Genomic DNA, 15311 nt, shown 5'->3' with positions numbered 1-15311 from the left:
CCAATATATAATAAAATATTTCATTATAGTTAAGCTAGAATCTATATTTTGAAGCTCAGATATCAGCGTCCATAGTAGCTCTGCATACAGAGTTTGGCCCTTAGAATTTGGGAGGGTATTCCCTGTAAGATTATCAGTGGTATTTCAAAATTCTTGAAGGGATTTGGATGCCCATTTCCCATAGGAATTAGGACAGTTCCCATGTCCAAATCCCTTAGCGATTTTTGAAAATCGCAGCCTATGCCTATTTTATAAGATGTGTTTAGATTTCAGGCCTCAGCTACATCACAGTATCTCTTTAAATCTTTTTTATCTGAGTAGCGGTTAACTCCAGTTAGAGGTGAATCTCATCCGCTTTCCAACCTGAAAAAGTAAAGCTGACCAGGTACCAATCCCAAAGAAAGATTTAATTAAAATAAAATGCTTTGTTCAAAGAGTGCTCATGATAAAGAGCTCATGATAAAGAGCAGGAATCCAGATATAGTAAACTTGCATTCTAATGCTTATTTTCTTTTGCAGACAGCATCATCTGCTATTAAAGGAGCTATTCAGCTGGGAATAGGATACACAGTAGGTAACCTCACCTCTAAGCCAGACAGAGATGTACTTATGCAAGACTTCTACGTAGTGGAAAGTGTATTTCTGCCCAGGTAAGGACAATCCTATATCATGTTTTTTTCGAACAAAAAATTAATAGCATGCCTTCATTTACTAGATGTGCTAACTATGAGGACTATTTTGAAAAGAGAATTTTCCTGAAACAAATGGGATCATAGTAAAGTTTTTAATATAAGAGCAGTTCAGTGGTTTTATGAGAGGATATTTTAATAATAAAAAAAATGAATGTGAACTATTTCAACTGGAAGTTTGGCATTCAAAATAAGTTGAAAATTAATGTAATAGACTAGACTCTAACTTTTTTGCCTGTGCCATAGCCACAGCTGAAGCAAATCCTTGCATACAGTTAGCTCTGCCAATGGTCTCCAACATTCAGTTCATTCAGAAACATCCATGTTTCCAGATCCATATTTCCAAATATGGCGGTGAAAGGGTGGTAGGAGGGATTACCATGTGCACACTGATTAGTGAGGACAGGTGGTCCTGTGTTTGAGAGATTAGACTGAAATTCAGGATCTGGGTTAAACTTCAGACTCTGCCACAGACTCCTGTGTGACCTTGGGCAAGTCACTTAATATTTTTGTGCTTCAACTGAACATGTGTAACATGAGCCTACTAATGCTTCCCTACCCTGTCAAGGTGGTGTGAGAACTAATATGTGAGGCTGTCGGGTCCTATGGTGATGGGGGCAACATAGGTGGAAACTTTCAACCAACATCTAACTCCATAACTGGTGCCAATGTTAAGTATTTGTACACAGACTGGACACCATAGTTATTGTGCAGACAGCAGTTTCAGATATTGCTATAGCCCTATTTAAGGGATAATATTTGGAAAAACATACTCCGGTTTATGTGGGAAATCAGATCACAGCAGATATCAACAATAAAAAAAACTTGTTACATAATGGCTTATATTTTTTTTCCAAACTGTCATGTATGACAAAAAGTATAAAGAACATATAGACCAAGATTTTCAAAAATAAGAGTTCCTAAATCCACTTTTAGGTATCTGCCTGATTCTCAGAAATACTGAGTCCCCAACAGCTCCCATTGTAGTAACTGGGAGCTATGGTGCTGGACATTTCAAGCCACTTACTTAAGACTTGTTTCAGAGTAACAGCCGTGTTAGTCTGTATTCGTAAAAAGAAAAGGAGTATGGTTTCCAGCATGCATCCGATGAAGTGAGCTGTAGCTCACGAAAGCTTATGCTCAAATAAATTGGTTAGTCTCTAAGGTGACATAAGTACTCCTTTTCTTTTTGCTTAAGATTTGTCTACATGAACACTTAGTTCTCAGCAAGCTGGGGTGTAAATCTGTCCCATGATAGTATGCTGTGTATGACATGTCCATATGGACTCTGCTGCCACACACACAAGTTCCCTATTGCAATTTGTTCTCCTGTTACAATGCAGGATAGATTCAAGTGCACTAGGGAACTTCTAGTGCATGGCAGCAGGGTCCACATGGGCAATAGTGTGCAGCAAGCTAGTGTGGGGTAGATTTACACCCCAGCTTGCTGCGAATTAAGTGTTCATGTAGACAAGCCATTAGTTGAGTATATGTTGCAATTTGAATGTGGGCTAACATTTAATCTGAACATAAACCCACAAATCTTCTCGAACATAAAATATAGTCCTCAGAAACATTAGGAATGACGTCACTAAAACAATGTATATATTTGTAATAGGCAGTGTTTAATCTTGAGAAAAGATGACTGAGAGGGGACCTGATAAGTCTTCAAATATGTTGAGAGCTGTTACAAAGAAGATGACATGAAGAACAATTGATCACCGTCTGAGAGTAGGACAAGAAGTAATGGGCTTAATCTGCAGCAAGGGAGATTATAATTAGAAAGTTTTTCTAAAATCTAACTAAAGGGTAATTAAACTCTGGAATAATTTTCCAAAGGAGGTTGTGGAATCCCTATCATTAGAGATTTTTTAAGAACAGATTAGACAAACACCTATCAGGGATAGTCTAGGCTGATTTGGCCCTACCTAATTGCAGGGGGGCCAGACTTGATGACTACTTGAGGTCCCTTCCAACCCTACATTTCTATGGTTCTATGACAGCCATATTTTTTTTTAAAAAAATGATCTGGTCTGATAATGTAAAGCCATTGTTTATGTGGAAGAAGACTTGGGGCTAAGTTAATCTGAAGCATTTTCTTAAAGAAAATCTCAAAGTTCGGAACATATTGCCTGGATAATATCCAGTCTTTACCCCACATGGCTGTAGTTGTGCCAGTGGGAATTATTCATGTTCCATGCTCGTGGTTTGTGAGTGTCTATAATTGATGAGTCTTGTATATGCTTTTTCTGTGTGATCTATATTCTGAGAAAATATGTAGATACTAACCAAATAAATACGTTTTAATACTTCACCAAGAATTTTTCAGATCACAAGAAGAAAATTACCACTTCTATATTGTCATGTAACCAAACTCTTCACTGTTTCAAAAACCAAAATAATAGCCCTACTTGAATGAAGATGTTGCCATTACAAAGACAATTCATGTACCCAATAGGAGTCTGCATGGCTATCTGTAAAGACTTCAGAGCCCAAGTTATTCTTTTATATATCAAGTGAAACTTGCATTCACAAAAACTACTATAAGCCGTTGTTTTTGAATTAATAGCAAAGAAGTGGAAGAATCCATTCCATTTCCTTTTTTTTTTCCAGTTTGATTTGTTGTTTTTATAAATGTCAATGTTGTGAAAGCCATAATACGTTAGTTACCTGATATGAAAACATTCCTGCATACATGCTTACAAATGCAATTTCCAAATGCCTGTGTGGTTCTTGTGTTAAGGGTAGTGATAAGACAGGTTTCTTCTGTTTTAAAAATGGAATGGGGGCATGAGGAGCAACTTGGCTTGCCTGTATTAACAGAGTTTGTGTGTGTGTTTTTAAATAAATAAATTAATTAAATAAATGAGTAGCATCTTCCTGTCCAGTCATCCAAAGACAACACATAGAAAGCTATTAATTTAAAGTTTTAGCCAGATGCAACAAGTAATTTGACTTGCTGTCTGGTTTTACTAGTCAGTAAGCAAGAAAGAGTTATATATAGTCAGTCTCCTTGACTGAAACAAAGGATCTTTTTATAAAGGGTACTTATTAATAATAATCTTCCTCCATTAGATTCAGGAGTAGCAATCCATTTGTCTTTTAAGACCAATTATTAAATCTACAATTTCTGTGCATTAGGGGGTATAGGAGATGGAAAGTCTGAGTCTTATCTCTTTGTAAATTGCATATTTATCTGCCTGTCTAAAATGATATCGAGTAGGAATAAAAAGGTACTAGTTAGGATGAATTGCAAGAGTACGACTCTTCATAGTAAAGTAGGGAGCTCCACTGTTGAGTCCCATTTGAAAGTACAGTGCAGATTATTCCTGAGTGTCACCAGCAGATTGTTAGCGTCAACCAGGTTATAAAAGTAGAAGGAGTCTCTCTTTCTCAAGGCAAAGGGAGTAGTGACTGAGACAAAGGAGGCAAAACCCGAGGAATAGCTGATCTAGGGAGAAAAAGCTTAGGCTAAGGTGAGTTTGATAGTTATTTGAATTACTCCCTCTCTGTGATTAGGGCATCGTTGGTAAATTTGAGCTATGTAAGAGGTGTATGTGATCATGATGAGAAAACAGGCTTAACAAGCAAGCAGCCACATTTTGCACTAGCTTCAGGTTTCCAATGTGATTTAGCTGTAGCCTTATCCAGAGTACTAATTTAACTCCAACGTTGCTATATAATATACGTGTCCATTTGCAGCAGCACTTTGTCTTTATGGGCTGTCCTGATCATTTCATCTCCCCTTTGACTGGTCCCTTGTCTGCACCCAGGCCTGATGGGAGTGATACAGGCAATGAAGTGACATGTCACTTATTTCCTAGAGTTCTGTGCACTCCTGATGCCACGTTGTCATAGTAGTGGGAGCATTGTTACAGTCGTGGTGTTTTTAGCGTAAGCGCGATGTGCCTGAGGCAGCATGTGACCAAGTCTACTGGTTGGATCATTAGTTTCCCTGGCCCGGGCCAGGTACTGATGTGGAGTGTGACACTGTAAATCCAGACTACTTGAAGTGCAATGAAACAACACTTCTACTTGCATTCCAGCAAGCAAAATCATATGACAATTATAGTTTTGTATAAAAGAAAATCATGGAAAGATAGCCAACAATTGTCTTATGATTAATCAATAACAGAAAAGAAATAACCTCTGTGTAGTTCTCCATCCCTCAAATAAACTGCACCATCTGTATGATAGTTTAGTAACCATAGCAAAACATAATATTATTTCAGGATACTAACAGTAAGAGATTCATGTGGTTAAAAACACCAAGAGGGAAAAGGAGGAAAATGGTTGGTTAGAACTCAATATAATGGACCAAATTCTGCTGGGTTATACTGCTGTAAAGCAGAAATAACTCCACTGATTTCAGTGCAATTACTTAATATTTACATTGGTGTATCTAAGAGTAGAATTTGGCCCAATGCTTGGGTGTATTGCATGTTTGACTCAGTCATTTTCAGTAAGTTACCACGTCTTTGCACTGTGCCTTTAAACTGCTTAAAATGTTTTCTTTCACTGGCCATTATAGCACATGTGCAGTGATGAGAGGATACCTTCCCAGCTTCCACTCCTCCACACTCATCTTTGGGACAGGGTGCAACAGGCAAAGCTCTTGTTGTTCATATTGGGCTATCCAGAAGGAAGTTTATAGCATGTTGCTTTTAGGAGCCAACTGTGATGTGTCACAGAGGGTTACAGTACAGTAATTAATTTTTAGGACCAGATTCTGGATGCAGTTTAAATGGCAGTGAGCATGAGTGCTCATTTTACAGAACACAAATTGGCTGAGCCAGTTGATCCTAACGAGGGAACCTATGGCTGCTCTACATTTGGGTAGTGTAAAGCTACTCTGGGAACTCATGCAAATAATCTTTCCTGTCCCTCAGAAACACCCCTATGCAAATCCGTAGCCTCTCTTCCCACTACCAGGGCCAGTGGTGTTACTGTAGCAATACTGGCAGTAACAGCCAAGCTGTCAGGTAGAGATATTTTATGCAGCCTAATCATTCTCTTCTCTGCTGTCACTCAACTTTAAAGGATTCTCCACTCTACCTTGGAATCTTGGGGAAATGCTGCATGCTCCATCCCACGGGTCCTCTTAGATCCAGTGTGATGTCATGACTTCCAGGTGTCTTGGTGTTAAAGAAGTGTCACAGAGTAACTCTAGTTCACACAACCTTATTACAATATGACACTTTGTCATGATATATATAAACTGGTAAAATATCTTATCCAGAGTTTTTTTTGACAGCACCAGGGCTCATTTCTGCCCATATGTAGAAGATCCACGTATCGAGCTTTAAAAAGTTGTCAGAAACTGTATTGCAGGCTTTGGGCACTAGGAACATACACCAGACTCTGCCTATTTGTTTTCTCAGACCTGTCAGTAGAAGGACTTCTAAGATCCAGGCTTTTGCCAAATATTGTCAAGTGTTCAGTCTTCACATAAGTCCATTTATGGGTCTCTCACTTTTCTCCCTCTGCCATATGCTTTATTTCAGCTTCTAGACATTGACCAGCATCCCTAGTCTTGTTCCTCAGCATTCCAACTGGGAGGCTTACATTATTTGTCCTTCATCTATACATGTTGTATTGCAGGCAAGGCTGTTTCTACAATGATTTAGTTAAGATATGGGACATTTTCTCTTGCAGTTTTGTTACTGAAACATTAGTCTGTAGTTCACAACATGTGATGGCATGTGACATTGTCAGGGTTTTATAATTCCTGTGAAGTCTGGTGACATCAAAAAGTGGGTAGGCAAAATTAACACATAAAAGTATGATTACAGCTAATTAACAGTAGCAAGCAGTGGTCATTTTGTGTCTGATAATATCAGGGTGGGTGGTGCCTTGTCTCTAAGCTTCCACTATACAAAATAAATGAATCATTAGCTGATGTATTTTCCAGAAATGTCATGGAAAGACCAGAAAAGCTCTGAATTTCAGAGGCAATTTCCATACAAACACCTTGGTCAGTTGAAGGGCTAAGTGTTTCCCAAACAATTATATGTACACCATTCCCTGTAGGATACACATAAACAGTATTCAGAGTCTCATGCATAGCTATTTATGCTGTAATTCATGCCCACTGTATTAACTCCATGTTGACCTGTTTCACACAGAGGCATGTATGTAACTTGCCGAAGTTCCTTAAATCCAGTCCTAGGTAAAATTCTCTCTTCCCTTTCTCTGCTCCTCCAGCATGGACATAGAGGACATGCAGATCTGCTGAGGAGTACTTTTTAGGGGGTGAAAGAATCTGGGCAGACAGCAACTTGGTAGGGAAACTACTGCCATTTCTTCCAGTGTGTGTAAATGTTGTTGAAAATGGAGACAGTGTGACTCCAAGAACAAAATCAAGTCTATTATGAACTATCAGCTACTTTGATTAGTAAAAAACAATTCTGAATATAGATAAGGTGAATGTTGATTTTTTTAAATGTATTTTTGAATATAGCCACCTGTTTCTTAGGTGCTTTAAGATGCCTCCATAAAAGGGAGTATCAGCAGTGCAAAATTAGTAGTGGTGTTGTTGTTGTTGTTAGAAAATAATTAAGAATGCCCATTCAGTGGTTATTGCTACATAAAATCTTATGGACCCAAATATAATTGTCTTGATTTATTTTGAGATTCTTTAATATACACATGCATTGCCTTTTAAAGATGTCTTGTTTCAGGAGACTTATTAGCACATCTTACTGTAGCTGAAAATAATACAAAGGAAGATATATCTAGAAATAAGGATATCACTATCCGTCTCTATCCTATATCAACCAAAAGCTGATAGCTATGTGAGTGTAGAAATAGGGACTAGTTCTTGTAGGCAGAAATGATGCAGTCATTTATCTTTTCTCTTTAGGGAGGAAATAGGAGGATTGGAAAGCAAGGCCTGGATTAGTTGTGCATACTTGTGCATTTATCTGTTGCACACAGGAAAGGGATAGTGAACGCACTTCAGTGGGAAGTAAAAGAGCAACTTTTCCCAAGACTAGTAAGACCTGATTTTTTTTTTTTAACACAATCGATATTTTGTTTGATTTGGGGATAAATGGGGTAAGGAGTCCGTTCCATATTGGGCACTGAGACTTCCCTTTTTCACTATTTCCCTCACTTTGCACATACACACAACCAAGGCTCGACATTGTGGCTGCTTTCTTGTGTTAAAAGAGAGAAAAAATGAAGTTTTCCTCAGAAACCCTTAACACCACTGTAACTGGTCAGAGGATGTACCATTGAAAGTAGTAAGACACTCCTTCTGTCCTTGGGGGCTAAGTGTGTTGCCTCCTTAACATTTCCAGTCCATGCTAAACCAAGGCGAGACTGCCAACAAACACATCTGGGTCTCCCACAAAGCAATACAGGGCTGGACCTCAAAAATATAGTACTTTGTGATTAATTTTAGATTGATATGCATCACTTATACTGTAACTTATTCCCCTGGATTTATAGGCAGACAGTTCTTCGCTTTAAAAAAACAAAACAAAAAAAACTAAAAGATTCTGCAATGCCAGAACGTGCAGTTACCTGAATAGATACTAGAGAACATAGCTTTCATGGTAAATTTAGTCTTTTTAATATATTGAATAAAAATAGTACTTTGCACTTTATAGTCTTTCATCTAAGCTTTTTAAAGCACTATCCAAACAGTATGATTAAGCCTCACAATCCTTCCAAGACCAGAATTAAATGTCATCGTTCAGGTACAGAGATTTGAGTTGTCCAAGGTCACAGAAAAAGTCAAACTGGTAACAGAACCTAGTCATGTGCTCTAATCACCAGATATGTTCCCTGTCTTAAGATGGAAAGTTATTGAGGTTGTCTCCTTTCTTTATATTGCACATTCTCCCATATGTGCCCAAAGTTATAATTTTGCAGTTTTAGGTTTTTCCTTCAGTACAAATGAAAAGTATTGAATACAATAATGTAGCTGCTTTGTAATTTAACTAGCATACAGACAGTGTTTGCATTGATGTAAAGTGCGGGCTTCTTTACCTCTCCGATTTCTGGATGCTGCTAAGCCATTTCTACCAGGAGTGACACTTACGTTTGTATCTTCAAGAGATTTTTCAAGAACAGTGTGTTTTATTTTGCCTTTGGAATGTACCATATTGCATCAAATGGTCAGTTAAGACATTACAATTAACAGAGCAAAATATGCCTTCGCCAGCTACAAACAATCCTCCCCATACTAATTTCTTAATATTTTTGTAGGCTGGTTAAAGTATATTGTCCAGTCCACTTTGCATGTGGTACTTCAGCTCTGAAAATAGCCCAGCCAGAGCCTGAACTCCTAAAATGTCACCAGCAAACAGTGGGGATGGGGCAAAAATCCATGTTGATCAAAACTAATAGGTTTGGGGCTGAGAACCTCAAATTTCTAGGTTGGGAGGAGGGGACTAAAAAGCCTGTGGTTTTAGAGTTTGAAAACATCTTTCCTAGCCCACTGGTGTTTTTAGTGTTCCTTAGTCTAAACCACCTTTTCCCTCTTACTTTCTTTCCTCCCAGCATGCAGTTTTTTCAGCAGCTTATCTCTAGCTGCAAGAGCTTTGGAAGGGTTTCCTTTATCACAATACTACTGCTTTGAAGCCAGCTAATAGGATGTGCTTCTCAAGAAATGCAGTCCCTTGTCGCCCAAGATGCCTTGTATGCCATGGCAAAAAAACCTCAAACTCTTGTCAAATTTTGTTCTCCTTCATTGCAGTTGAACTTGCCACTGCTGTCCTTTGAGCAGTTCTTTGAGGCAGTGAAACTGAAAAAATCAGTGTAATGAATGAAAACAGTATGGCATGGTGAGCAGCCCTGCATACCCACAGTAACCAGGGAGAATTTTTAAAAATAGTGTTATCTCTTGCAGAGTGCTAGGGCTTGTCTACAGGGAAATTGACCAGCGCAGCTAAAGCAGAGTAAGCTGTTCCACCATAGTTTTTTTCAGAATAGGGTTCCTGTGTGGACCTTATTCTGGATTAAAACTGATTTAATTATGGAATAATTACTCCACTTTGTAATATTCTGAAATAAGTCACTTTTAGTCCAGAATAGATGTTCAGAGAGAGAGAGTGAGTTATTCTGGAATATCTGTGCTGGTCAATTTCCCTGTGCAGACAAGCCCTTCATGTGTGTCTGAAGTAGCTCATGCTCTTGGGTTTCATCTATCCTAGAAAAATGAGTAGGAATTTTCCAGCGTGGATAAAGCTGTATCAGTGCTGGTGTGAGCTCTGGTATAGAGAGGGCATAAGCTTTATTTGCCACCAGGCCATCAGACCCTGCAGATGCTGAAAAATGGCCACAAAGCCAGATTTTTCAAAGGTATTTAAAGATGCAGACAGGTGCCTAGTGAGGTTTTCAGAAGCACCTAGTCATCTAACTCCCATTGCATACATACCTTTACAAATCTGGCCCAAATTTTCTGGTGTAGATGCTCTCTTGGAGAGGGGTGTGTGTTATATTTTTTAATTATTGGCTATTTCATAAAGTTGCATTGTTGGAACCTTTTAGTGGGCTAGAGTTTACTTCTCTGCCCTTCTCCAGGAGCTAAAAACCCCCAACTCCCATAGAAAAGCACCTGGAGACCCAGAATTCAGTCATTGAGGGTTTTCAGCAAAGATTGCTCAGGGTCAACCTCCTCACACTCAAGTCCAAAAGAACAAAAGGAATGAACTTAATTCTGAAGTTTATAAAGTCTTACGATGAAGAAACATAATAACTACAATTTAATGTCTACAGCATAACATGGCTACTTTATAAACCACATCCAGTATCTTCACGCTTATACATAAACATAAATAAAGAGAAAAAAAACCCAAATTAAATCTAAACAGGTCTGTCCCTACAGAAATACAGTGAGAATAAACTCAGAGTTCCCAAAGGCTTTGGTTGAGTTTACCTAAGTCTTAGTCTTTGATCACCAAATCTATGCAGTCTGGTGAGTCAAAAGCTACATCTTCCTTCCACTTGCTTATAGAAATTTTCAGCTGGAATCCAAACAGACCCTTCATCCTCCTCCTTCTCCTGCTGAAATCACTGATTAGCTAGTCAGTTAACCAACCACTTAGTTAAGTAAATTTTTTTAAAAACCCTGCTGCAGAATGCTTGAGTTAGGAAAAACAGCCTGCTTTCTGCTCCTGAGGCTCAACTTCTCCCAGCCCATACAGTGCACATGGCCTTTTCCAAAGAAACTTGCATTCAGGGAGTCTGAGTCCAGTAACTATACCCAAAACTACCACACCAATTCCAGAAACTTCCGAGTGTGGAGAGCAATTTTTTTTTGAGGGTTTTTGATTGATTTTATTATCTAGCTATGCATTTTATGACCCTTTCTCGAGAGCAGTCCCTGTAAAGGCAGCTAGTGGTGATGGCTTTTCTTCTTGAAATGTATTCAGCACCGGAGTCCCAGTTTTAGGATAAGTAGATCACAGTGAGTGTCTCCCAGGGACTTAAAGCAAAGTAGATGTGTTTACAGAAAGTCTTTCCTCAGAGGTTGATGTACGCATTCAATGAATAGTAAAGACTCCAAACTGAGCAGTTCACACAGGATCTGTGCAGCAAAGCTCTGAGTTGGGGCAGGGGGCTACTCCACCCCTCCAGGCTGAGCCGGGCACCACCATCTTGCTAGGCAGATGCACGATGACCAAGACCTATACTTGGCCAAATTTGGGAGTTCTTACTTAAAAACAGCAAAAGGCACATCCCCGATCTCAGGACAATGCCCCTGCCATATGTCAAATCTCTGCTTAAAGCATGGAGGCAGTGGAGCTTCCTTATGAAATTGTGATAAGAGTTGAACATGGGCAAAACAGTTTAGGTTTTCCCTAGTCTTATAACTGGGAACCATTTCTGATTAAACTTTTCGCCCAAATCATGACAGTTTGGCAAAGTTATAGCCAATGGAAAATAGGACCATATAATTGGTGGTGTCAGGCAATCATAACTATAGGCAGTGCTACCAGTTCCACCTAAATCTCTTGTTTTCTCTTTGCCATGCCATTTTAGGAGCAACAAACAGATGAATGGAACTGATTTTGTGTCTAAGACAGTTTGTGGTAATATCCTATAAAATCTGCAGAATAGTTCATCTGGAAAAACCAGCTTTTATTGGCAGCTAGCAACCAGGGTAGAGAATGGCTAGCCAGTCAGTTTTCTCTGATGCAATACTTTTAGCCTGTAGTTTCATCGGTTCTTTTATCCCTTGATCTCCTGCTGGAGAGTTTAGGGGGTCAGTTTTGTGGAGGCTCAGAGAACTTTTTTTCCAGCTTGCAGAGTTGTGTTAAGTTCAGTTTTCTACTTTTGCCTGATAATAAAAGATAGATGTAGATGAGCTGGATGAACGTCTTCCATCACAATATGTTACTAATATAATTTCAGTGCATATATTCGGAATATATTTCAGATCGTCTGTTTCATTTCTGGTAGTAAAACAACTTCGAGTATAAGAAATCAAGATGTTCATATACTTACATTGATTACTAGCCATTTATACTTTTTTTTAATAAGTTAGATATTTCTACTGTAAACAAATTTACGCAAAGGTAAATGAACTTTGGGTACATGATGTACGTCTGAAACGATCAAATTAGGGCATTATGTCCTAGACCAGGGGTGGCCAACCTGTGGCTCCGGAGCCACGTGTGGCTCTTTAGCAGTTAATATGCGGCTCCATGTATAGGCACCAACTCCGGGGCAGGACCTACAGGCGCCAACTTTCCAATGGACGGGGGGGGCGGTCACTGCTCAACCCCTGGCTCTGCCACAGGCCCTGCCCCCACTCCACCCCTTACCGCTCCATCTCTCCCCATAGCCTGTAGTGCCCTCACTCCTCCTCCTCCCACCCCAGAGCCTCCTGCATGCTATGAAACAGCTGATTGGGAGGGAGGAGGAGGTGCTGATCGGCGGGGCTGCCAGTGGGTGGGACGAGCTGGGAGAGGGGGGGTGAGGGGAGCTGATGGGGGCGCTGCTGACGTATTACTGTGGCTCCTTGGCAAGTACCTTGGTAAATTCTGGCTCCTTCTCAGGCTCAGGTTGGCCACCCCTGTCTTAGACCCTGTCTGCATTACAACTTTCATCTGCTATTTTATATCTGGTTACAAGTTACACAGTTCAGTTTGTGTTAACACAGCAGCTATCAGCAATAGCTGTCTGGGTACAGGTACACATCCTACTATGCTGCTGAAACACGTCTTGTATCAGTTTATCTGGGAAGCTATTCCACAGTCACTTAGCATGGGGTAGAATTCCCACAGGACATGCATCTAGAGCTGAATCACAGTATATATGGCAATGCACTCTGGGATGTCCTGCCCAAGAAAGGTGGGGTTTTCTTTTGTTTGTTTTCTGTGGCTGGAGGAAAGGTGGGGGCCGTGGAACAGCTAATCCAATAACATGGTCATGTTTAGGGTACTCTGTTCACACTGAAAAAAATTTTCTTTTAACCAGTTCAGCACACAGTCATGTGCCAGCCTGCACCTGTGGTGGGGCAAAACACTTTTGGCTGAGCACAGTAATTAACAGAGGTTTTTTCACTGTGTATCCTGCAGACCCAAAACCAGGTGTAGAGCCAGTTGTGCAAGTTACTGGTTCCAAACTAAAAAGTTTATAGGGGTTGAGGGACCCTATGGTAGTGCCATGACCTAGTTTGCAAGAGAGAGTAACACTGAAGGGACACGGAAGGCTGAGATGCTGGTATAAACCATACCTTAAACCATGGATGGTGTGACTGATGATGATGATGGTTACTTCCCTCAGCGTGAGGAGAGGATATAAGACTGCTGTTTTCCTGGCACCACTTTTATATTGACATTTGAATCTACATTATTTCTCAAAAAGAAAAGGAGTACTTGTGGCACCTTAGAGACTAACCAATTTATTTGAGCATGAGCTTTCGTGAGCTACAGCTCACTTCATCGGATGCATACCGTGGAAACTGCGGCAGATATTATATACACACAGAGATCATGAAACAATACCTCCTCCCACCCCACTGTTCTGCTGGTAATAGCTTATCTAAAGTGATCATCAAGTTGGGCCATTTCCAGCACAAATCCAGGTTTTCTCACCCTCCACTCCCCCCCACACAAACTCACTCTCCTGCTGGTCTCTTATAGTCTCTAAGGTGCCACAAGTACTCCTTTTCTTTTTGCGAATACAGACTAACACGGCTGGTACTCTGAAACCTACATTATTTCGAATTCCTTTGAGTGACTTTTGTCACAGGATGCCAGTGATCATGGTGGGAAGTATTAAAGGAAAACTAGCTGCAAAAAGAAAGTCTTTAAAAAAAAAAGTCTTGTAATATTTTGCTGTTTTCTTAATTTTGTCTTTTTCATGTAGTGAAGGCAGCAATTTGACCCCGGCTCATCATTACCCCGACTTCAGATTTAAGACCTATGCTCCTCTAGCTTTCCGTTACTTCAGAGAACTTTTTGGTATCAAGCCTGATGATTACTTGGTAAGAATTTGTAATTGTTCCCTGAACTACCAAAACAAAATAGATAAATAAAAAATTGTGATGTGAACACAATTCTGTTTCTGTCGCGGAGGAGGAGGAGGATGGCTAACGATGCTCTAAAGAGGAGTAGAAGTTTTTATATTTTGTAACTGGTGTATAAATTTAGCTTTTGCCAAAACTTTTTTTAATTCTCCAGCTTTTAAGTGATTGCTATAAAACCTGCCATGTTAATTGATAGCTTAATACCTAGAGTATTGCTTCTAGTTCAGGTAATTATCTCTACACGAATATTATAATTAGATTTAAAACTCATGTGAATATTGCTAATTGAATTCTAATTGAGTGCTCTCATATGCTAACTGCCTTATTTATGTGCTTCACAAGAAAATAGTGTTTACATACATATGTTCTAACCTTGACATGGAAAAAGAGATGACCTGAGAACGACATTGATACCTTTGTAAAGACTACTTTCTGTTCTGTTCCTTTTGATTTGCAGTCTTAGGCCTGGTCTACACTAAAAAGTTAGGTCACCCAGCAGAGTAACTCAGAATTCTTCCGTTGACCTAGTTACTACCTCTCAGGGAGGAGGATACCTATAGTGACAGGAGCCCCCCCTCCCTTCAGCATAGGTAGGATCCACTTTGAAATAATACAGCAACTCACTGGAACTCGGCTGCTGTATCATTTCAAGTGTAGACAAGCCCTTAATAATCATACTTAGGGCCCTACCAAATTCATGGCCCATTATCATCAATTTCACGGTCATAAGATTTTTAAAATAGTAAATTTCATGATTTCAGCTATTTAAATCTGAAATTTTGCAGTGTTGTAACTGTAGGGATCCTGACCCAAAAAGGAGTTGTGGGGTGGTCACAAGGTTATTGTAGGGGGTTGTGGTACTGCTATCCTTACTTCTGAGCTGCTGCTGATGGCAGTGCTGCCTTCAGAGCTGGGCAGCTGGAGAGCGGTGGCTGCTGGCTGGGAACCCAGCTCTGAAGGCAGAGCCTCTGCAGAAGTGAGGATGGCATGGTGTGGTATTGCCACCCTTACTTCTGCCCTGCTGTTGGTGTGGTGCTACCTTCAGAGCTGAGCGCCTGGCCAACAGCCACCACTCTCCAGCCACCCAACTCTGAAGGCAGCACAGAAGTAAGGGTAGCAATACCACAACCCCCCTA

At 40.0% G+C, this 15311-nt stretch overlaps 1 protein-coding gene across 7 annotated transcripts in view; it reads left to right on the top strand.

The window, feature by feature from the left end:
* Nucleotides 1-15311, top strand: part of PIP5K1B (phosphatidylinositol-4-phosphate 5-kinase type 1 beta) — a 166646-nt gene that overhangs the window by 72587 nt on the left and 78748 nt on the right. For all 7 annotated transcript variants that reach the window (XM_048851734.2, XM_048851736.2, XM_048851733.2 and 4 more), the window contains 2 exons: nt 520-650; nt 14016-14133. In XM_048851734.2, coding sequence (XP_048707691.2) covers nt 520-650; nt 14016-14133 — 249 coding nt within the window. The remainder of the gene's footprint in view (nt 1-519; nt 651-14015; nt 14134-15311) is intronic.

This window comes from Caretta caretta, chromosome 5 (genome assembly GCF_965140235.1).
Source record: "Caretta caretta isolate rCarCar2 chromosome 5, rCarCar1.hap1, whole genome shotgun sequence".
Lineage (NCBI taxonomy): Eukaryota > Metazoa > Chordata > Testudines > Cheloniidae > Caretta > Caretta caretta.
Note: the sequence above shows the minus strand (reverse complement) of the source record. Positions and strands in the feature narration are given on the sequence as shown.